The following is a 23055-nucleotide window of genomic DNA, read 5'->3' on the forward strand; positions in this document are numbered from 1 at the left end:
GCAAATCTATATTCTCTCTCTTGTTGCTTTGTTGTGGTTTCAGCCCCCTGTGGTTTATCAAAGAGAAAGATATCTGACCAACTCAGTCTTATGGTTTATGTTTCTCTGTGTGTGCGGCTGTACTTGCAAGCATATGAATGCGTGTGCTAATGGAAGAGAAAAAATGGGAAACTATAATAAGGCAGAAAGTCTCTTATTATAGTAAATGTATTCTTTGGATCTTTACCTATCCCACTGTATGACTGCTTGGACTAGAAAGAAGTGCTTGGTAGCACCCTGGGACAGCAAGAGACCGGTGTCACACTGTACAAATCACACAATATACAGTGTTTAAAAACTAAAGACAAAACAGCTGTGGTTTGCAGAACATTTACAGTAAAAAATATGGTAGCAACATTTCAAGTCCCACATACAATACTGATGTGGTAATGGAATTTTTTTTATCTCTTTCTTTTTTGATGATCTATCCATGCATTTGCACTTCACAAAGAACATTTCAGTGTTTTGTGGTGAACTACTAACATTCAACAATCCCATCTAACATTCAAGGCAAATGGAGCATTCACACCCCGTTCCTTTCTTTGTATTGTGTAACAACTTCCAGATGAGTCCACATGAGAGTGTCTGAACTGCTGAATTATGTAACCACAGTTTTACAGGTCTGCTGAATGAATTCCTTGATGGTGTTATATGGTGTTATTCCTTAGGTTGAAAACAAAAAAATTCAGGGATAACAGTGATCAATATTAATAATAAGATGCATCTGAACATATAATCATACATAGTAATGCTAGCAAAATAAATAGGCTTATCAACTTTATATGTTTTGAGGAAATGTTTCCCATATCTTTTGTTATTGACACCACAGGATGAACATCCAGCCCCAAATAGACTGTCACAAAAGCACTGAAGGCAAATTTGAAGAACCCATGTGCAGATTATTAACATAAATGTAGACAAAATATATAATAAACAAAGACTTGGCTTGACCTGAACCATGAACTAAACTTGAACAGAAACATAAACTCACCAAAAGGATGACACCAACAAAGCTATAAGGAACAATGGTGACTAATGAGCAATAAGAAACACCTGTGAACAATCAAGGTAATAAACCAATCACAAAACAGAACAGAGAAACATATGACCTGAAAAACCAATCAGAACATTACACGAGACTAGGGAAGCACATGACATGATCACGTGATGGGATAAGGGGATCACATGACAAAACCAGGAAACAAAGGAACCATGACTACAAAATAAAAGACATGAAAACGTGAACCAAAACCCTAAGCCAAAGGTGATACTCTATATGCAAGCTGACTGCCTACGTATTTCCGCTGAAATCTTCTATATTCTTCTAATACATTTTGTTATATAATATTATTAACTATATTAAAGAACATTTTATTATACAGTATGTTAAAACATAACTTCTTCGTAATGATTTCCAGAAGCTTTAAATACCTTGAAGGTGAATCAAATCAATATTGCTTTGTCAATATTACTCTTCCTCATTATTTCATTTTGTGTTTAATTTTCTCACAATTTCCATACACTCCGCTACCGGAAGTTGAGGTGGACACTGAGGCTAAATAAGGAAGTGATTATGCATAGAATCCATTCATCTGTCTATTGGTAGAGGCAATACAGATACCAACATGGACAGGTTGTGTGACGTTCTCAAAAACCCATGAATGAAACTACACAAGGTTAAAGAAAATATGACCCAGACTACATTAAATAGAGCTTCAAATGTAACAAGAATAAATATGGTTTGTGCTAAGCTCAGTTTTGTCCAATCAATAAAAAAACATCAAAATGTATGCATTAACAAATATTTTGGTATGTGTCCAGTTGCCACTGGGTCCTGAAGAAACACTATGGAAGCCACTGCAATAAAGCAAATTCCTGTGAGATGATTCAAGACTGCTTTATGGGTCTGGACTTCACACTCAAAGACACATTAGGAATAACATATGGAGAGAGATCTCCATGGATTCTGTGGCTCATCGAATTTTTAAGATTGAGTACTTCCCTTTTTCCCCTTTGAACTATAGCTAAACAATTTACAATCATCCAATGCATTAACTTTTAGAAGGCAGCAGTGAGCCATTATTCTAAATGCTTTAAGGGTTAGTTCACCCTAAAATGAAAATGAAGTCATCATTTACTCACCCTGGTGTTACCATATGCCCTTCTTTCTTTTTTGGACCACAAACGGAGAATAAAAAATAAAAAAACCCTGCTTGCACTCATCTATTTTAATGGCAGTGAGAATAGAAAAGGTAGCACAGAATGGTTCCATGTGACACGTGTCATATATTCCAAGCTTTCTGATGCTATACGATAGGGTTTAGTGAAAAACAAATGAAATTTAAAGAATTATCTAATGCAAATCCTGACCTTGGCCATTGATTTTCTATGTACGGCTGCGCGTTCATGAGACTATCTTAGCTCTGCAGTTCACTCAGACTGGTCCATATAAAGATTGTAAGAAATCAAGATTAATAAAAATGCGAAATGAAATACAATTCTGAGGTGAATATATCCGTTGTGTTTGTCACAATAAAAAGTTATCGCATTTACTGTGATTCTGACTGTCAAATGGAGTTCTGGCCCATACTAGATATTCAACCAGAGGTCAGCCAAGGTCAGGATTTTCGTTAAATAATACATCAAATTTCGGATTGTTTATCACCAAACCTTACATCATATACAACCAGAACACTTGGAATATACAACATGTGTTGCACATGACCATTCTGTGATACTTTTGCATCTTTTTTATGCTTGGTGCTTTATCCTTGTGTTGTCAAAAAAAAGAGGAAAAAAAAAAGAGAGAAAGAACTGCATACTGCAGAACAACACCAAGGTGAGTAAATGATTACTTAATTTTCATTTTAGTGTGAACTGTCCCTTTAAGAAGACACTTGTAATGCATGCCTGATAAAGCTAAGAAATGAGAAAATGCATTGAAGGGGTGACACCACAAAGAGTGAGATTAAGGTAGGAGAAGAGAAAAAGATGGCCCGGCATCAGATGCGTGGCTGGCATATTTAACCTGCCCATCTGCATGAAATACGGCCAGGCGGACGCCGCTTCGCTTCAGTGCTCCCGAGCCCGTACTTAACATTTCCGTAGGTGAAAGGGGAGGCGTCGTTAAGGGGAGCCACGCTCCGGGGATGCTCATCTCCAGCTCTCTCTGAAGCCATTTATTGCATGAGAGCCTCCATATCATGATCAACCCCCTGGAAATAACCAAGAGGGTCCATGCCACCACAGAGGCTCAGTTACACCTTTTTCGTCCCCAAATACTTTCTGTTCCATCTGAAAACAATTTTCAGGAGCTTGGAGCACTATTTGAGACCTTCTCTGGGTATTTTCCATTTATCAAATCTCTTGGGGAGAGGCCTCTAATAGCTGGATTACACTGGAGTCAAACTCCTTTTCTTACTTTAACAATCTTTATACAGTTTAAGCTATAAAACAACAGTTCATAGTGACATCAGCTGGCAAGCTCTAAGCTCTAAATATCATAAAATGACTTGTGCACTATATTCCAAGCCATGCAATAGCTAAAATTAAGGTATATATATATTATAGCCTATATTTACATGGTCACAAAATCATTTTACACGCTGTTGTGTCTCATGGACAATGTATAGAACAAAGGAGTCTATGATGCACAGCAATGCCTCTCTCTCCCTTTCCATAAACTGTGCTAGGCACTTCTCCTTGATCTGATTTATAGGCCTAGTCGCCTATGGCATGATGGACCAACTTGAATTAATATGCATTTGCTTATGGCTTCCCGTGATAAATTAATACTGGGGAGACAATAGAGGTCACAGGGGAGTCTGTGTTTAGGCACAGTCACTACTGTCTCTGTTTGCTGCTCTGCGCATTCCATAATCCCTCACTATGATGAAAAGGAAAGTCTCACGCAGAGGGATTTACAGGCTGTGTTTACAATGTGATTATACTGACTGCTGTCAGGGAGGGTTCTCTTGTGGTCTTAATAAAGTAATAGGAATGCCTGATGTGTTTTTTTTCCCCCTATGACTTTTCGCATACGGTTTTAAGGGTATTTGTTTTCTCCAGATGGTGAACTTGACAAAGGATTTGTTTTGGAAGACTGGAACCACAGTGTTTTCGTTGTTAATGATATAATAAATCAGAGTTTTCACTTGCCTGATCTTAGTTTTGTCTAATCAAATAAAATGGTCCTGAGATTCTTATTCTGAGCCATTATGGTAACACTATTTGTCGTGGTGGTCGTATACTTCCTCATTAGAGCAGAGCTGCTTGTTTTGCAGGTTCGCAGGTCATATTATTGGCCAGCCTATGACAAGGGTCCCGTCCTGGGAGGAGATCCTTAATGACGAAATGCCCCTCTGGATCATCACAGCAACTACGAGAAACCAACCATGCATCACCTGAGTTCCTGCCCTGGAGGGAACAGATAATACTTAATCTAGCCAATCTCAGTATGGCTGTCCATGTTTTACTGGCTCCGCTGATATAGCTGGATTTTCTTTCGCTTGGGACACTTGCCTTACTTATGATGAAAAAGTGTCCACCTAATATTTTATTTCTCCCCCTCCCCAAAATACAGGACTATGTCTGGAGGTTATTAACTGCTTTAATTCCTAATGATGTCTGACAGGTGCTCTTCTTGGTGAGATTAAGGACTGGATGGGTTAATGATGGGATTGGCAAGATTGTCATAACTCACAATAGGACCATTAAAGTGATATTACGAAGAGGGCTGCTGCTGATATGTGTTTAACTCTGGCAAGGTGGCACCAGGCAATCTATCAATTTTTTTTTTTTTTTTTTTTGCTTTATGTGATTTTCTCGCCTGTAGGGCCCAGTCTTAGATGTGTGAGGAATGTCAAATAATGCTGGCCATGAAAATCGGAAGGCGAATAAGTGGAAATGAGATTGAGTGAAGGTAAAGGAAAAAAGTATAGAGCAAACAGAGTTGTGAAAGATGTAACAATTTGCAGGCAATGATAATTTTATATTTAAAAAAAAATACTACTAGGAGTAGGAAAAGGTAGAAAAGAGAATGAGAGAAGGTACAGGAAAGTATATAGAGAGAAAGGTATGACAGATGAGACATGCAAGGCAAAGTGGATATACATAAATACATATATTCCTTAAATAACTATAACTATAACTATAACTATATATATATATATATATATATATATATATATATATATATATATATATATATATATATATATATATATATATATATATTATATATATTATTATTATTATTATTATTATTAAAGGTTCTTCCAGCAAATCTTCAAAATCATTTGCTGAGGGGATTTTATATCTCTTTGTTTTGTTTTCCTATGGATAAAACTGGACAAAGACATTTTCGTCCTCTAAGGGACCATCAATCATCTCCAAGTATCTAAGATACCACAATGGTGAACCAGTGAAGCCATCCAAGCTTTGCACTGCAATACTGCCCTCTATTGGCAGATACATTTCATTTGGTACAAAAGAACAAAGGAAACCACACATAAAAAAGTACACAAAGGAAATTAAGGAATATGTACAACATCTGATAGGTACTGATCAAAGTCAACCTTAAAGACAGCACTTACCATGTGTTTGGTACTACTTTCTCCTTGACCTTTTTTATGTGGATACTCTTTGACATTGGAACAATTTTATTTTATTTTTTAATTTGTGTCATGAGTACATTTCAAATGCTAATCATTACCATTCAGAAGCAAGAAAAAGAGTAAAATGATTGTTATCATAATGATTATTATGTGTGTGGGACCATATGCATTTAAGTGACATCATGGAGGTAATCTACATTGGAAAAAACTCTGACTGCAGGGCAATGCAAATCATATGACACTCAAGCCACATTAAAGCCATTTTAACCAGCTATGTTATATCCAAACCACACCCATCTCACCTGTTCAAGTCTCTTCCACTCTTTCCCTCTCATTTTCAGTCTCTTTTCCATCTCTGTCTATTCACTTAACAGCTCACTCAACATTACATCTATTAGTGCGCTTTGGATCGAAACAGGTGAGTTTCTTTTACATAAGCTAAACAAAATTGGATTCAAATGGATTTAAGCAGCTTAAGTGCTTATATATTATATTACATATATTATATATTACATGTCTGGTGTGTGTGTGTGTGTGTGTGTGTGTGTGTGTGTGTGTGTGTGTGTGTGTGTGTGTGTGTGTGTGTGTGTGTGTGTGTGTGTGTGTGTGAAAACAATCAAATTATGAAATGCAGCTCTGAATCTTATTTATGTTTATTGCTTCATTACAGAATAAAATGGGCTGCTTCACATTTGTCAAAGTTGTGATGGTTGTGTTTAACTTGCTTATCTGCGTAAGTATGCTTTATTTTCTCATTAAATGTTTACATTTGAGTGCGGGGAGAGGGGTGTTTAGAAGAATAACTGCATTTCTTTATTCATTGACTGAGACTTTTATGTGGGGTGTAAAGAATGAAATAGATTCAGCCTGCTTCCGAATGAGCAATAAATAATTTATACTCTTCTCTTTACAACAAACGCACACAGTCCACACATAAATTGAACTAATGCAAACCGATAACAAGAATCCATTAGAAAATATTTCATTGCTCCATGGTGAAGTCTTGATGATCACAGTCAAAGTGTGAATGTAAGGCAGCCACACTTGCTCACATTCAACAATTTTCATCTCATTATTGTTCACAGCCACTTTGTTTGAGAGTTAAAGCCTGCAAGTGCCTGAAATGATGGGTATGCTGGGTTGCTTGGTGGGACAGGAGGTTTTTAAGGCTGTAGATACTGGAACAAGTGAAAGCGTACATAATAGTGTGCAATATTTAATTCAAAGTATTGCTAGAACAGCATTCTATTTGGTGAACAATTTATCTGATCTACAACTGATGTATCAGTCTTAATACTTGTCAAGAATTGTCAAGACATATGTTATACCGAATAAGAGGTCAAAGTTTTCTGCAAATAATTAATTCTATGTCAATTAAAAGCAGAAAAAAGAGAGAAATTTATAACTGTGCTTTTTGTCAGAATTCAACATACAGTAAATCAATCAGTTAGTTAATTAGTCTTAAGTCTGACATAGTGATTGCAAAAGCAATGGTTGGTCAACAATAGATAAACAAAGTTTTTTTCACAAATTAGAATCTTGCTTTGTTTTACTATGTCCACTGATTATGGAGAGCATTCATGGTTAGTAATGCTGTGCGCATTGGCATTATGTGAAATGTTTATTTCCTGCATTAAATATTTAAGGCTCGTTCACACAAAGGACAATAACTATGATGATAACTATAAAGTTTTAATAATCATTCTAAATCTATGGAAGTTGTCAAGTCCACACCACAGTTATAACCATAATGACACAGAGGAACTGTATCATTTAAAAAACTTTCAGAACTTTTTTTTTCAGCTAATGAACAATAAAAATAAAAAAAAGCCAATCGGAATCCATTCCTCTAATGCTTGAGCATTTAATACAGCCGATGATATAACTGCAGCGGGTGTTTATTATAAACAGAATATTATGGTTTTTGATGTGAACTGGCCTGTACTGTCAAATATGCTGCAAATAATGCAGATTTTGTGAGGTGGATGATAACCATTCTGCTAAATATGAATCAGACCCACAAGAATGCCAAATTATGCAGGTGTTCAAGTTTTTGGAGGTTCAGAGTTGAATGCTATAGGGGTATTTGCACCCTATGAGGTGGGGCTTTATGTATGCAGCCTGAACAACCACTAAATGCATTTACATTTGGATAAGTTGAGTCTGAAACCACCTCTTGAGCTGTGTTCGGATTGCTATCCATTTCAAATGCATCTTGGAGGGTATTTGCACTTTAGCGTTACATGATAGGATAGCTATCAATAAAATCAGTGATATCAATAAAAACATATGAAGTGTCCAAGTGCAAATACTCCCATAGAATATTACTTAAAGTCCCCCTGTGCTGTGGTGAAAATCACACTTTTAATATTGTTTGTCTATGTGGTGTTTTTAATATGCTTTGAGACAAACCATGTGCAAATTCATGAGTCAACACCACTGCTGAGTATTTTCTCCTTAAAACTGCAGTGAATCAAAGACAGTCTCAAAAAATGCGGTTTGAAATCGCTGGTGTTTCTGACGTCACAAACTACCATGTAACCAATCACGTCAACATGTGATCGACAATAAGTGGACCTCTGAGCTGGTGTGAGTGAGTGGAGGCGGGGCTAGTTTGTATATTTATAGAACCGCGTATACTAATTGAGGCAAGGGTGTAGTTACATTCACGCTATTTTAAGGCATACATTTTTTTTTTACAAGGAAAAAAAAGTTTAAATATGTCATTTTGGTGATCAAAGATGAGTTTTAAGAGAGAAAATGATTGACTACAGGGGGACTTTAAATAGTTACAACAACTGATTTTGATTTCTGTTGTTGGGTAAAATATGAGCCAAGACGCTCCAACAAAGCAACAGCTCATATTGATACAACTAAATTAAGGGTTCTTATATTCAAAATATTTGACTTATTTCGTCTTAGATTCAGCAAGACAGCCCATACTGTCTTTTTTTTCCAATTTAGATCCCCCTGCACAGCGGTCTTCATAAATCTCAGTGTAATACCATGGAAATCCAACTTATTTTCCTCACCTTCCATGCAGTGTGCCAATTCCTTTCTTTAGTATACCCACACACAATCTTATTTCCATGTAATCTCTCCAGGTGTGCATCTTCCTTTGACATGCCATTTCCAACATTAAGCCATGCATGGTAGCATTTTATCAAAGCATTACTCACAAAAAAAACAAAAACAGCAGTAATAATTATAGCAGAAAGAGAGAAACTTTGAAGAAAAGAAGTTGAAGGTAATATGCCTGTCACATTCTATTTGCTTAGAGATGTGCCCATTATCAAAAGCTGACAATTAAACCGCTAAAACACTCAAACAATTCCCAAAGCTCCATGAGCTCAAACAGGAAATGAAAAAAAAAAAAAAAAAAATTCTCATGCGGAAAAAATAAACATTGACAGGAAGGAGTATTGAGTATTTCATGTTCAGCTGTCAGCCAGCTGAGTTAGATGTGAATGGCCCTGACAGCCCTGATTGAGTCTGACAGAACATATCAGGTTTCAGAGTTGGTTATGGCACCAACTGTGAATTAACATACTGACACCAATCCACTCATTAACCCAAACCACCCCCAAATGTGTTCTGGGGCTTAGACCTTTTGAGATCTGATTGGATGTTATCGTTCTGCTTGGAGACATCACTTGAAATAGGCAGAGTCGATGAATAAAGCTCTTCTACGTCTCACAGTTAAATGAGGCAACCGTGGTATTGCATCTGGCTCTTGATACATTAGAAGACACAGAATGACAAAAAACACTGTTTCCATCATTACCAGGAGATCCATGCCATAAACGGACCTGGTTATGTGTCAGACATATTGTCTGTGAAGAGTCCTGGAAGTGACATAAATGAGCAGTCGAACACCTAATCCTGCAGGCTTGTGGCCATTAAGGGTACCCTTTGGTTTTCTATTGAGCCATTGCCGTTGTTGAATGACCTACCTCTATGGCAGAACACACATAACTCAGGTACACTCTGGCAATAATGGGAAATCCATGCAGGGCCTCTTATCGTACAACGTAATGGTGAGAATAAAAGGTCATGGGAAAATGCAAACGATAAAGAAGCCGAATCCAAATGACTATAACTGATACATGCCTCTGGTCATAAAGCTTTTGTGTGAACTAGATCTTATAGCAAAACAACTTGAGCATGAGGTATGGATATGTTTCATGAACTAAAATATGAGTTACATATACATCACTTAGTATCAGATTTCAGTTTGTTTTGAATTATACAAAAGGTTGTAACTTGTAACCTACAGCTAGTCACATTACTGTCCTTGATACAGTTCATATGCCAACATTTCTTTTAAGATATTTTCATCAATCATTTACTCTATTTTGAAGACTAGGCTACATGATTACTGTGATTAACAATGAAAAAAAGACACTTACCCAGTAAATCTCCTTGTGCTGGTCTGTATTTGATACCCCATTATAAACATCAAAAAGCGTGGTTGACACTTAAAAAGACACATGAAGTTGCTGTCACATGTCCTCTACAGTGCCAAATCTCCGCTCAGTGCTGCCCAAAACGCTAGTACGCTACAACGCCTCTGCTTTGGTGTGTGTCTGAAGCCAGTGGGTTTAATCTGTCTTTTCCAGCACACGGGCAATATAATCATCATATACAGTACACATGCAATTACAGTTGGGAAGAAGCAAGCTTTGTTTCCAGATCCCCAGAGTAAAGATAAAGCGTCAATTTACTTAACTTTTGTAAACAGCCAGTCTGTTCAGAATGAAAGTGTCTATACTGCAGTATTTAACATTTACAATAACTACAAAGTTTTCTATTAAAATGCAATGGTGTACGGAAGTAAAACTTTTTTTTTTTTTTTTTTTTTTGACAGCTGGCGGGGATGTGTATGGCAACTGCAGGGATATGGGTGACTGTGATGAACGATTCCTTCATGGAAGTTTTGCCACCCTTTACTGATGAGTACCTGAGTCATGTCAATGTGGGAATTTTCAGCATCACTATTGGAGCAGTTATGACTCTACTCGGAATGCTGGGGTGCTGTGGAGCTCAGAAAGAGAGCAAATGCCTTCTTATAACGGTAAATCCCAATCATTTTATAATATAAATATATAATATCTTAATATAAAAGTGCCATATGAATATAATGTTTGTATGTTCACTCTCTTCTGCTCTGTGCAACCAGTTCTTCTCCATCATCCTGATCATTTGCATTGCTGAGGCGGCAGCTGCAATAGTATCACTGGTTTATTCTTCATATGTGAGTCTTCCCCTAAACCACTGACCTCTCTGCCAAGCCTCCCCATCCCCCCACTCACTGTTTGTCTCTCTTTTCATTTTAGCTGCATGTAAATTCCCATCATACTCTGGCCATCATTAAATTAGGGGGTTTGAAATGGCTCCAGCACATTCAGCCACTTAATAACTCCCAAATTGCCTCAGGCGCTATGCCAGCACTCTCACTTTGAGCAATTTATCGCACTACAATATTGACGTTTAGGCATTTTATATGCAAAACAGGCGATTTACATACAGAGCTTCACCCATTTAGTGAAATGTATAATAATTACAACAACTTTAAATGAGTTATGGAGGGTATGTTAAGAGAATAATGCCATTTAATTAAAAAACACAAAGGCCTTTTAGGGCAAATTAAAAAACTGAATTTTCCATTTAACAGACAGCAATCTCATTTAGTGCATTCGAATAGTTAAACCTATATATATATATATATAGTGAGGAAAATAAGTATTTGAATACCCTGCTATTTTGCAAGTTCTCCCACTTAGAAATCATGGAGGGGTCTGAAATTGTCATCGTAGGTGCATGTCCACTGTGAGAGACATAATCTAAAAAAAAAAATCCAGAAATCACAATGTATGATTTTTTAACTATTTATTTGTATGATACAGCTGCAAATAAGTATTTGAACACCTGAGAAAATCAATGTTAATATTTGATACAGTAGCCTTTGTTTGCAATTACAGAGGTCAAACGTTTCCTGTAGTTTTTCACCAGGTTTGCACACACTGCAGGAGGGATTTTGGCCCACTCCTCCACACAGATCTTCTCTAGATCAGTCAGGTTTCTGGGCTGTCGCTGAGAAACACGGAGTTTGAGCTCCCTCCAAAGATTCTCTATTGGGTTTAGGTCTGGAGACTGGCTAGGCCACGCCAGAACCTTGATATGCTTCTTACAGAGCCACTCCTTGGTTATCCTGGCTGTGTGCTTCGGGTCATTGTCATGTTGGAAGACCCAGCCTCGACCCATCTTCAATGCTCTAACTGAGGGAAGGAGGTTGTTCCCCAAAATCTCGCAATACATGGCCCCGGTCATCCTCTCCTTAATACAGTGCAGTCGCCCTGTCCCATGTGCAGAAAAACACCCCCAAAGCATGATGCTACCACCCCCATGCTTCACAGTAGGGATGGTGTTCTTGGGATGGTACTCATCATTCTTCTTCCTCCAAACACGTTTAGTTGAATTATGACCAAAAAGTTCTATTTTGGTCTCAGCTGACCACATGACTTTCTCCCATGACTCCTCTGGATCATCCAAATGGTCATTGGCAAACTTAAGGCGGGCCTTGACATGTGCTGGTTTAAGCAGGGGAACCTTCCGTGCCATGCATGATTTCAAACCATGACGTCTTAAGGGGGTCGCACACCGGACGCGCAGCTCAGCGCCGCGCCGCGCAGCGCCACGTCTTTTAAATTCGAACACATTATTCTCTATGAGAGTACACACACCGGCGGCGTCTGTCCGCGGCGCCCAGCAACGGCTCAGGACCGTGTTCAAAATCCTGCCGCGCCACAGAGCGCCATTTACATAGTTTTATATTAAATTTACATTTATGTGTCTCAAATCGTAGTTAATGTATATACGGACTTCACCCTGTGCTGCAATATACATTTAGTTTTATATTTATTTACAGAAATCAGAAAATTGCTGATGTTATCGGATTTTCAGGTGAGAGTTGTCCTAGACGTGGCGCGGCGCGGCGCTGAGCTGCACGTCCGGTGTGCGACCCGCTTTAGTGTATTACCAACAGTAACCTTGGAAACGGTGGTCCCAGCTCTTTTCAGGTCATTGACCAGCTCCTCCCGTGTAGTTCTGGGCTGATTTCTCACCTTTCTTAGGATCATTGAGACCCCACGAGGTGAGATCTTGCATGGAGCCCCAGTCCGAGGGAGATTGACAGTCATGTTTAGCTTCTTCCATTTTCTAATGATTGCTCCAACAGTGGACCTTTTTTCACCAAGCTGCTTGGCAATTTCCCCGTAGCCCTTTCCAGCCTTGTGGAGGTGTACAATTTTGTCTCTAGTGTCTTTGGACAGCTCTTTGGTCTTGGCCATGTTAGTAGTTGGATTCTTACTGATTGTATGGGGTGGACAGGTGTCTTTATGCAGCTAACGACCTCAAACAGGTGCATCTAATTTAGGATAATAAATGGAGTGGAGGTGGACATTTTAAAGGCAGACTAACAGGTCTTTGAGGGTCAGAATTCTAGCTGATAGACAGGTGTTCAAATACTTATTTGCAGCTGTATCATACAAATAAATAGTTAAAAAATCATACATTGTGATTTCTGGATTTTTTTTTTTAGATTATGTCTCTCACAGTGGACATGCACCTACGATGACAATTTCAGACCCCTCCATGATTTTCAAGTGGGAGAACTTGCAAAATAGCAGGGTGTTCAAATACTTATTTTCCTCACTGTATATATACATATATAATGCTTTTTTTCTGTGGTAAATTAGATTTTAAAGCCACCTGATTCTTTTCATTCCCATCTGTGCTCTATTGATCTCTGTGAAGCTTTTATGTATTTTTTTTAACAGAAAATTGTAAAATATTCATCAACAAATGTCTGTAACAAATTTAGATGGTTGTCTTATCAATTCTTGTTCTGATCAACCTCTAAATTCTACTCTTTCCTTTCAAACTTCCAGGCATGGAGGAAGTGGTCTATATTATTCAAAAATCTAAATCTACCACTTGTCATGTTGGATGCTATTCCAAAGTACTTGGTTAAAGCCTGCTTACCTTCTCTCTCTTCTCTGATTACTGACATCATACACACTTCACTTGTTTATGGTATTGATCCGTCTTCACTGAAAACCACTGTGTAACTCCTATACTTAAAAAACCAGGGGCTGATTCAAGTAACTTGATCATTTTCGCCCCATTTCAAATCAACCGTTTCTTTCTAAAATACTGGAAAGGATTGTAGCAGCCTAGGTCTGGGATCATCTTTCTGATAATTGTTTGTATGAGCAATTTCAATTTCCGTCCATATCATTGTGTTGAGACTGCACTAGTTAAGATCTCTAATGACTTACTGTCAGCTGCAGACTCTGGACTTTAATCTATACTTATTCTGCTCGATTTGAGTGCAGCATTTAATGCTATCTAGTATGATACTGTTAGACAGATTGGAGTCTATTGGAATCAATGTTACCCCCTTGACTTGGTTTCAATCTTATTTTACAAGTCGTACTCAATTTGTACATCTGAAGCAGTTTAGATCAAAGCCTTTATATGTCAATACTGGTGTTCAGCAGGGCTCAGTTTTGGGTCCTCTTTTATTCATTATTTATCTTTTACCCCTTGGTAATATCTTTAGGAAATTTGGTATTCAATTATATTGCTATGCCGATGACCTCCAAACCTACCTCTACTTTTTCTCCATCTATCCTCTCAGATTGTTTAGCTGAGAGTGGTTTACATCAACACTTCTTAAACTGGCAGTAAAACTGAAATTCTTCTTGTTAGTTTAAAAAACAATCTGGTCACATTTAAATGTTCCTCTGAATATTGATAATTTTCCAGTGTCTGTTTCGAAACAGGTTAAAAGTTTGGGTGTCATCTTTGACAGTACTTTATCATTCGAAGCACTTATAAACAGTGTCATTCACTTTGCATATTTCCACATATGTAATATTAATTGACTTTGTTCCGGCTCTCTCAGTAAAGAGCACTGTGATTCTTGTTCATGCTTTACTTACTTTTCAAATTGATTACTGTTTCGCTCTTTTTTTTATGGCCTACCTTCAAAGCTTCTCTACAAAATCCAGCTAGAACAGAATTCAGCTGCTCGAATTTTTTGCAGAACACATTACTCCCATATTACAACACTTGCAATGGCTCCCAGTTAAATATTGTATTGAGTTGAAAATCCTTCTTACAGAACAAGGCACTCAATAATCTTGCCCCTTCATACTTATCTGACCTTATCTACACTCGTACTTGTACTTTCATATCATCTTCTGCACTCACTCTTGTTGTCCCTCGAATTCACACTACTTCTATGGGGTTCCGAGCCTTTAGTCTTGCGGCTCCTTATTTACGGAACTTATTTAATTATTATTTAATATTCTAAGTTTAATTTAATAATTTTAAATACATTTCAAATCTAATCACTAATTAAATTACATTAACCATGTTAATTCAAGGTCAGATATTATTGCATACAAGATCATCAGGTTTTACACAACTTACCATTGACACAAATAAACAAAAAATAAATAAATAAAAAATACTAAGTGTAGTTTAGTTTCACGCGTTATGGTGTCATAATTTGTAATGAAAAAAAGTATCACACTGTATATTTGGGGTGTTTGGTAATTGTGGATCTATTCCATTGGGATTTTAAATAGTCTTCTAGGCATTTATGCAAGCGTAGAATCAGTTTGTACCTGAAACATCATTTATATAGCTATCTGGATGAAACATGGTACTTCATCAACAAGCCAGAGCGGTTAATGCTATTGGGGAGTCACCAGAAAGGAAGAGTGCAGGACATTCTTGTGAGTTATACATCGACTAAATCATTTGGAGGAATGATTAAGCATGCAAATGCCCATTTAATGTGCTGTTTGTCACCATCACACGTTTATCCATTCATTCATTTATTTATTATCATGACAGAAGAAATTGGTGTTTTAATAATTCATGTGCAAGTCTTTGAGCAGCTGCTCCATTGTAGTTTCGATAAGAAATAGGCTTCACAAAATCATAAGAATCACACAGTATGGAACTGAATAGCATTACATGTTTACATTAACATGTAAAATTGCTATGGAATAAGCCAAATCGTTGTGGAGATGACGTTTTTTAATGTTCAATTGGTCAGAGCTGTTTATTGTCAGATCCAAACTGTAATCACTCCCATTTCAATAACATTTAGCTGATGTGGTGTCGTTTGGCAATAACATTTTCACTGTTTAAATTAAAGATTGTTATTATGATTAGAAAAAGCACATTAAATTAACGTTTTTATATTGCATTACTTTCTGTACCGTACGCACTGGTCTCAGATCAGCAATTAGCAATCGCTCCTTTGCCTTACAGTGCTTTGTCCTGTCTAGATTGTGAGGGAATTCCACTAGACATTGATGGATTATCTTAAATGTAATAACTCTACTGATTTGTGTAGCTTCCACTGCTTCATAGGTGGGAGGGGGAGCACTTTTAATCATGTTTTGTCTGCACATCCCCACAGGCATGGATGTGCTGAAGACCACTCTTGCTGACCCCACCTTTCCCAACAAACACACATACACAAGTAACACTTAGCAACAGAGTCCTTGTAACTAAAACTCATCTAGGTTTATTAATCAAATTCCAACTAATAAGACAGAAGGGAGAAAGTGAGGGAAGAGAGAGAGAATGATAAAGCAAATGCAAGCATGCATCACAAATATTTTACTTCACAAAGCATATGCAGCACCAATGCATTCACATTATTTTCCGAATAGTTATCACACATTCAGTTCTAAAAAAACTTCTATTCGTTTTTTTTATGTAAAAAACTTATGTTAAAACTTATGTTTTTATGTTAAAATTATGTAATGGTGTTCTTTATGCATCAAAGTGCACAGGAAATGCACACACAGAATTATGTGCAAATGTGTTCAAATTCAATAATATAGCAACTGTCCCAACATTTAGGTCTTAATCTTACATGAGTAAAGTTGCTTTTACCGCTGGCTGACCTGTAGGCCTACTTTACTGCATTTCCCATTTCGAACTTGATGATATTTGACTTTGATAATGATTAAAGTTCAAATCAGATGTTTAACATCTTACCAAAGTTTGATTTATAAATACATTACCAGTAAATATATCATGGTTTACTGATACATGACAATGTTACAAAATCAAATAAATGTGCTGACGTAATTTTTTTTAAATGCTTTAACTAAAATTAACTAACAATGAGCAATACATTTGTTACATTATTTATTAATCTTTGTTAAATACAAATCCAATCGTTCATTTTTAATTCATGTCAGCTCAGGTGCATTAAATAATATTGTTATTTATGCATTAATAATAATATTATTTATTATTAATAATGTATTAGTAAATATTGATTTTTTTTTACAATTTTAACAATTTAACAAATGGAACCTTATTGTAAAGTATTTTTAATGTGTTTTGTAAAGTGTATTGTAAAGCTTATTGTAAAAATAAAATAAAATAATGTGAATGCAATTTTGACAGCCCTAATACTCATGCATTTAACATATGCTTTCGCTATTAAATTACTAATGAATATAAATCTTTGATAGCCAAAAACATCAATATATAAAGAAATAACCTTAAAATTAAGACTAGCCAAAAAAAATAAAAAAAATAAAAAATGCATTGCAGAGCAATGACTTTACTGCCTAGAGCCTTTGTTTAATTTAGTCATGATACATGTAATTGCTAGTGGCTTTGTGGAGACACAGTGGTGACAGCAGTTTGCTGTAAAATAAAAAAAAGTACAAGTTTCTATTTCCTTCTGAATTCTCATGTGTGCCTTTTCATCTGTCCCTTTCTGTCTGTGATTTCGAAAGACTGAGACCATTCTAAGAACGTGGGCCACAACAGGACTGAAGGAGCATTATGGGAAAGATAAAATCCCCACGGACTTGTGGAACTCAACCATGACAACAGTAAGCCACAGCCAACCAAATGCATGCATAGATGAGTATTGATCTGTGCCTCAGGCTTCACAGTATGTGGTCAAATAAGATGAATCCATCATGTCAAATTTCCTGACCAAAAGTGCCTTTAAAACCAGTATGATGTAGTTGACAGTAGATGTGAAAATGAGCTTACTAAACAGACTGCCTCGAGTTTGACAGGCAAATGAAAACCCTTCAAGAGTTTACAGATCAATAATCACACGTATAACATGGGAACATAGATATGTTAGCCTTACAAATCCATTTGTGAATATGGAACTGACTGTTAGTGCCCTTTCATTTTGTGTAACAGTTGCAGTGTTGTGGCTTCAGCAACTACACGGACTTCTCTGAATCCTACTACTATAAGCAGAATGGGTTCCTTTACCCTCCGACCTGTTGTGTAGGTCCTGAGCTCTTCCCCTGTGATGAGGACAATGCAAATTTCAGTAGTGTGGTGGTGAGAAACATGCAGTTCTATCAAACAATTCCACTGCAAAAGCTAGCAAGAGTTTGGACATGTTTAAAGCTGCTGGTACAGTAGATGCTGTATTACCAGGGGCATAGAAACTAGCTTCTTTAGGGGCAAATAATCATATATATTCTATACGTTTTTGCTGCTGTGTGAAGAAAAATAATGAATATAAATTGCCATGTTATAGTAGTTGCTAATACATGAGCTTTTCTCCATATAAACACATGTATGCAACAAACACATACACTGTAAAAAATTTCTAACCCTCCCAAATCAAAAATTTCAAGTGACCGATAACATCTAAATTTTTCAATTGGCCCAAGTGAAATTCTTGTTGCAATAGTCTGTTAACATTGGCTCAATGAGAAATAATACGTCAGACTAATTGAAAAATTTAGATGTTATCGGTTACTTGAAATTTTTTGACTTGGGGATGTAATTTTTTTTTACAGTGTACAAACATTCGCAAATGCATATGACCAGTCTGCAACAGCTAAAAGATTAACTAACATTTAATACTGAAGCTTTTCTCTAATTCAGCATGTTGAAAGGTTGGGTCATCCCAACTCTTTGGTTTCAAAATAATCTCTGGTTCCCAGTTGGAATTATGAAGTCGATAATTCTGATAGCAGCACTTCTTGGCACAATTGTTTTGAGCCAATCATCTGAGCCGTAAATAGCATATGATTGATGCTGAATTAAAGTGCACCTGGGAAACTCATACCTCAACATGCCATGTGTTCAAGTCGAAAACATAACACTGAAGCGGCCAAGTAACTACATCTGAATTTGAAATTATGAAAATGAATTAAATAAAGCATGCAAAATGAAAATAACTTTCAAAATCAGTCATTATAATTCACTACACACTTGCTGTTCTCTCAATATGCTCTACATAGATTAAAGATCATATTTTTAATGTAAGAGTGGCCATGGCCATTTTTTTTTGTAAACTAAAACTGTAAACTGGTACTTCTTGTCACATTATTTTAATTTATTATCGCAATTATGTTATTATTATGTTTCTGCAATGTTTCAAATCGACACGACCAAATTCATAACTCTGCAACTTGTGTATCATCTAGAATTTTGAGTTTCCCACTCTTAAATACAACTTCTCTCTGCCAGTTGTGCACTCGGAACTCGTAATTACGATATTTCTGAGCTTACTTGAAGGACTCATTAGTCCTGAATTTGAAACCGGATTCTAGCATACTATTCTTCTTAGTTCTATACCAGAAATAGATGGTAGTAGAAATCATAGATATCATATAAAGGCTAGATGGCTCAAGGCGGAGTCACTTCCGGCATCACCGGCGGCCATCTTAGGACAGGGCTCTGTGAATTAAGGTGAGTGAGCAGCACGCACACAAATCCTCTTATCTCGCTGAAATCTGGACGGATTTACAAACGGTTTGGTTTCTTACAAACGTTATTAACGTGGCTATAATTCTGAATGCTTAAACATTTTGAACATAATTATTCATATGTATGCAGTATAATAGCTACATCTCTGACGTTTATAACAAACCAAACCGTTTGAAAATCGGTAGAAAATTGAGCAAGTTATGGTTATTTAAAAGTACATGCACCATGTTATGAGTGAGCGAGCACCCTGTCGTAAGATGGCCGCCGTGTGCGGATGTCGAGCTCCATTGGCCAGCAGCGCGGACGAGCCATCTAGCCTTTATATGATATCTATGGTAGAAATAGTAAGAGTAGTATGTGGTTTAGAAATCAACCAATCACTATGGAGTAAAACAGGAAAATGTCATGGTGACAGCTCTGATTGGCTGAAGGCATCATAACCTATGACTATGGCTATGGCTAATGCCCACTTACCATCCGTTCTGCAGGAATTACTAGGCGAATGTATCCTTATTAATATTCATGAGCCAAGCTGATAAGGTATAAATGTGACCCCCCCACCCCCACCACCACTGTTTAGATCGTTCCGACGCCCCTGTGGAATACAGCAGTGCGTTTATGTGATTTGGGCCCTTTCATCTGATATTGGTTTCTCTTCCCAGGGCTGTTTTAAACAAATTGTTAAGGTCACCCAGAGGAACGTTGACATTGCGGGAGGAATAGCTGCTGGAGTCACAGCCATTGAGGTAAACACAACACATCCATCATGCTGTTACAATAACAAATGTATTGAAAGAAGTGTATTGGGTTTATGTAGGTAGTTTAGCAGCTCTCAGGATCTGACTATAGCCTTTATCATGATTTGTTAAGCCTAGTTTGGTATACAGAACAATTTACCACCTTGCATGTCCAGCAAAAGGTATAGCGAGGGGCATTATTATCTTCATAGTTTCCAAAATGCATTTAAATGTCCTTATGCATGTTATAGGCACTTCAATCATATGCCACAGACACATTATTTACCTACAATTGACAATGTATTTTGTTTTCTAGTTGGCAGCGATGGGGGTGTCTATGTATCTCTATTGCTACCTGGACAAAAAAGCAGCCTAAAAGTCTTATCTTGCTTGTTTACAATTATGTATATGCATTTTGTTTATGCCATAAACTGGACAAGCTTTAGATAATAATTTAACTGTAGATATTAGTCCACTATTTATTGTAAGATTACAAGGATATTATGAAATTGTCTGTTATTATATTTTGAATTTGACAAGTAATCTTTCCTTTTTTTCTGAGCATGTAATGTAATGCAAAATAATAAAATAAATGCTTTGCTGTATTCCCTTTGTAAGAGAAAGTAATTTTTTAACCAGATATCAAGTTCATTTACATAGAGAAGCAATAATTGTTTTGCACTTAAACGCTTAATGTCATACAAGCTGTTCTTATACATGAAACATTAGTTTAGGGAGAGATAGGAAAGTATTCATGGAGAATGTGTCATAAATAATGATTTTTTTTTTTTTTTTTTTTTTTTGCACCATACAAAACTATTCCAAATAACCCTTTGAATATAAGAGTGACTTAGGATGATAATTAGCTTTTTGTGAACAGTAGATACTACTGAAAAAATAAAATGTAACAGGACATCAATCTCAAGAATCCCTTGTAGTGAAAGGCAAACAGGTAAAGAAGTGTGACCTTCTACCTCATTGATTTCATTAGTGTAGAATCATGATGAGTTAATAGTTTTAAAAGACAAATGCAAAATATTGCATAGGGTTTTTGACTAGTAAGTTTCACACACACTATATCTCACTCTACAAAAACAACACCTACTCAAGCTGGCGGTCTGCATCATCATGAAATCATCCCTACAACTTTGGCACACAGTCGAATCACATTTACGCAAGGGGTCAACCACACAACATTTGCATTGATTTCAATAGTCACACCATTTCCTTTGTGGGTTGCTTCAGATTTCCACATAATTTGCCTGCTGTCCTGTCTGCTTATCTAACAGGAAACAATTGTTTTAAAAATAAAATAAATGTATATTTTTATATTGAGAACTACAGAAAAACTATTTGAAAAAAAAAATACATAAATATAATTTTATAACCTTTCAATAATCAATCTTTAAAAATAAACACACCAATAACACATTGTTTAACTGCTTGGAAATTAAAGGTACACTACTGTATGTCTTTTGGCCCTCTAGCAGTAAAAAAAAAAACTGCATCGCATGCATTGTTTGGAAGAATATTGTTTTGGTTGTGCTTCGGCTCTGCGCGACTGTGTGAATGAATATGGTTATCCTACTCATAGACATAAAATACAGTAGTAGTATTTATTGTCTATGATCCTACTGCTCATAAAACATTCTCTACTACAAAGATAGTTTTAAGGTTATAGTTTATGGAAAGGATCTCATGTTGACTAGCTTATGACGTTACTGTAGTGTGTGATTTTAGCTATGTATACTTAAAAAGCTGATCACCATAATGGTAATGTCAAATGAAACAATCATTCATCAACATCTAAACCTCTGTTCTCAATAAGAACTTCTGTAGACGCCTGACAAAAATAAAGTCAATCTGGTTAGTAATAAGTGAAGCTGGTAATGCTGTTTGTGGAGTTGTTTAATCCTCCTCTGCTGAGATCTTGATAGATTTAATGTCTTCTTTTATATTCAGTTCATTTCATCTAAGGCTGTGTCTGAAGAAAGTTGTAGTTTGTGTCTTTCTTCTCTTTCTTTCAGTGCTTGTTCACAGCAGGTGTTTGAATGATTGAAAGAATGTTTCAGGAACATCGCACTAACCTTTAAATAACATTCTAGTAACATTCGGGAAACTGGACATTTTTATGTTTTTGGAATGTTACAAATCAACGTTCCTAGAACGTTGTATTTTAAATAAAAATTAAGCTGAAAGAACATTTGAGGAACATTATACCTTCTAAAACACGTTCCTCTAACGTCAAGAAAACTGGGCATTTTTTACATTCCCAGAACCAAAACTGAATATTTGGAGAACGTTCTTGTAACAAAACTCTGTTAGCTGTTCAAAGCAAAGGGAGATATTTTCTTTCACAGAAATGGCTTTTTAAGGACAACAACAAACAGCTGGTAGGGACTACAATGAGCTTCTTCACGGGTTAGTGACATCACTAACCCTAAAATTGACAAACCCTGCCCTCGGGAATGCGATTTATAGATTATCATGACAGAATATGCTAATCAATGACTAGGTGATAGTTAACTCCACATCAGCTACATACATTCATCAGTTAGCCATTCAGAAATGTCCTGTTGCATTCTACATGTTGTCACTTCTTCTTGAGTCTCTCCATCTTAATCCGATTATGGTTTGAACATAAAAGGCTAAAAGTTTTCGAAATTTTCAGTGCGTGTCTGTGTGAAGTAATTGGAGCTGCTAACACAGGAGATGTTGAAGCTCCGCCCTCTGTGCTGGGAGCTGCAGCTCATTTGCATTTAAAGGGACACACACAAAAACGGAGCGTTCTTGCTTAACCTCAAAAAGTGACCATTTTAACATGCTATAAAAAAATATCTGTAGGGTATTTTGAGCTAAAACTTCAC

At 36.6% G+C, this 23055-nt stretch overlaps 1 protein-coding gene across 1 annotated transcript; it reads left to right on the forward strand.

Moving 5' to 3' along the window:
• Positions 1–6330: 6330 nt before the first annotated feature.
• tspan1 (tetraspanin 1) lies at positions 6331–20792 on the forward strand (the record flags this gene model as incomplete). The annotated part of the gene is made up of 7 exons (XM_084129698.1): positions 6331–6387; positions 10522–10728; positions 10834–10908; positions 17498–17596; positions 17922–18068; positions 20114–20197; positions 20505–20792. The coding sequence occupies 7 exons, from the start codon at positions 6331–6333 to the stop codon at positions 20562–20564; spliced, it is 729 nt and encodes a 242-aa protein (XP_083985824.1). The 3' UTR covers positions 20565–20792.
• Positions 20793–23055: the final 2263 nt, after the last annotated feature.

This window comes from Abramis brama (genome assembly GCF_963993115.1).
Source record: "Abramis brama genome assembly, chromosome: 11".
NCBI classification, from domain to species: domain Eukaryota; kingdom Metazoa; phylum Chordata; class Actinopteri; order Cypriniformes; family Leuciscidae; genus Abramis; species Abramis brama.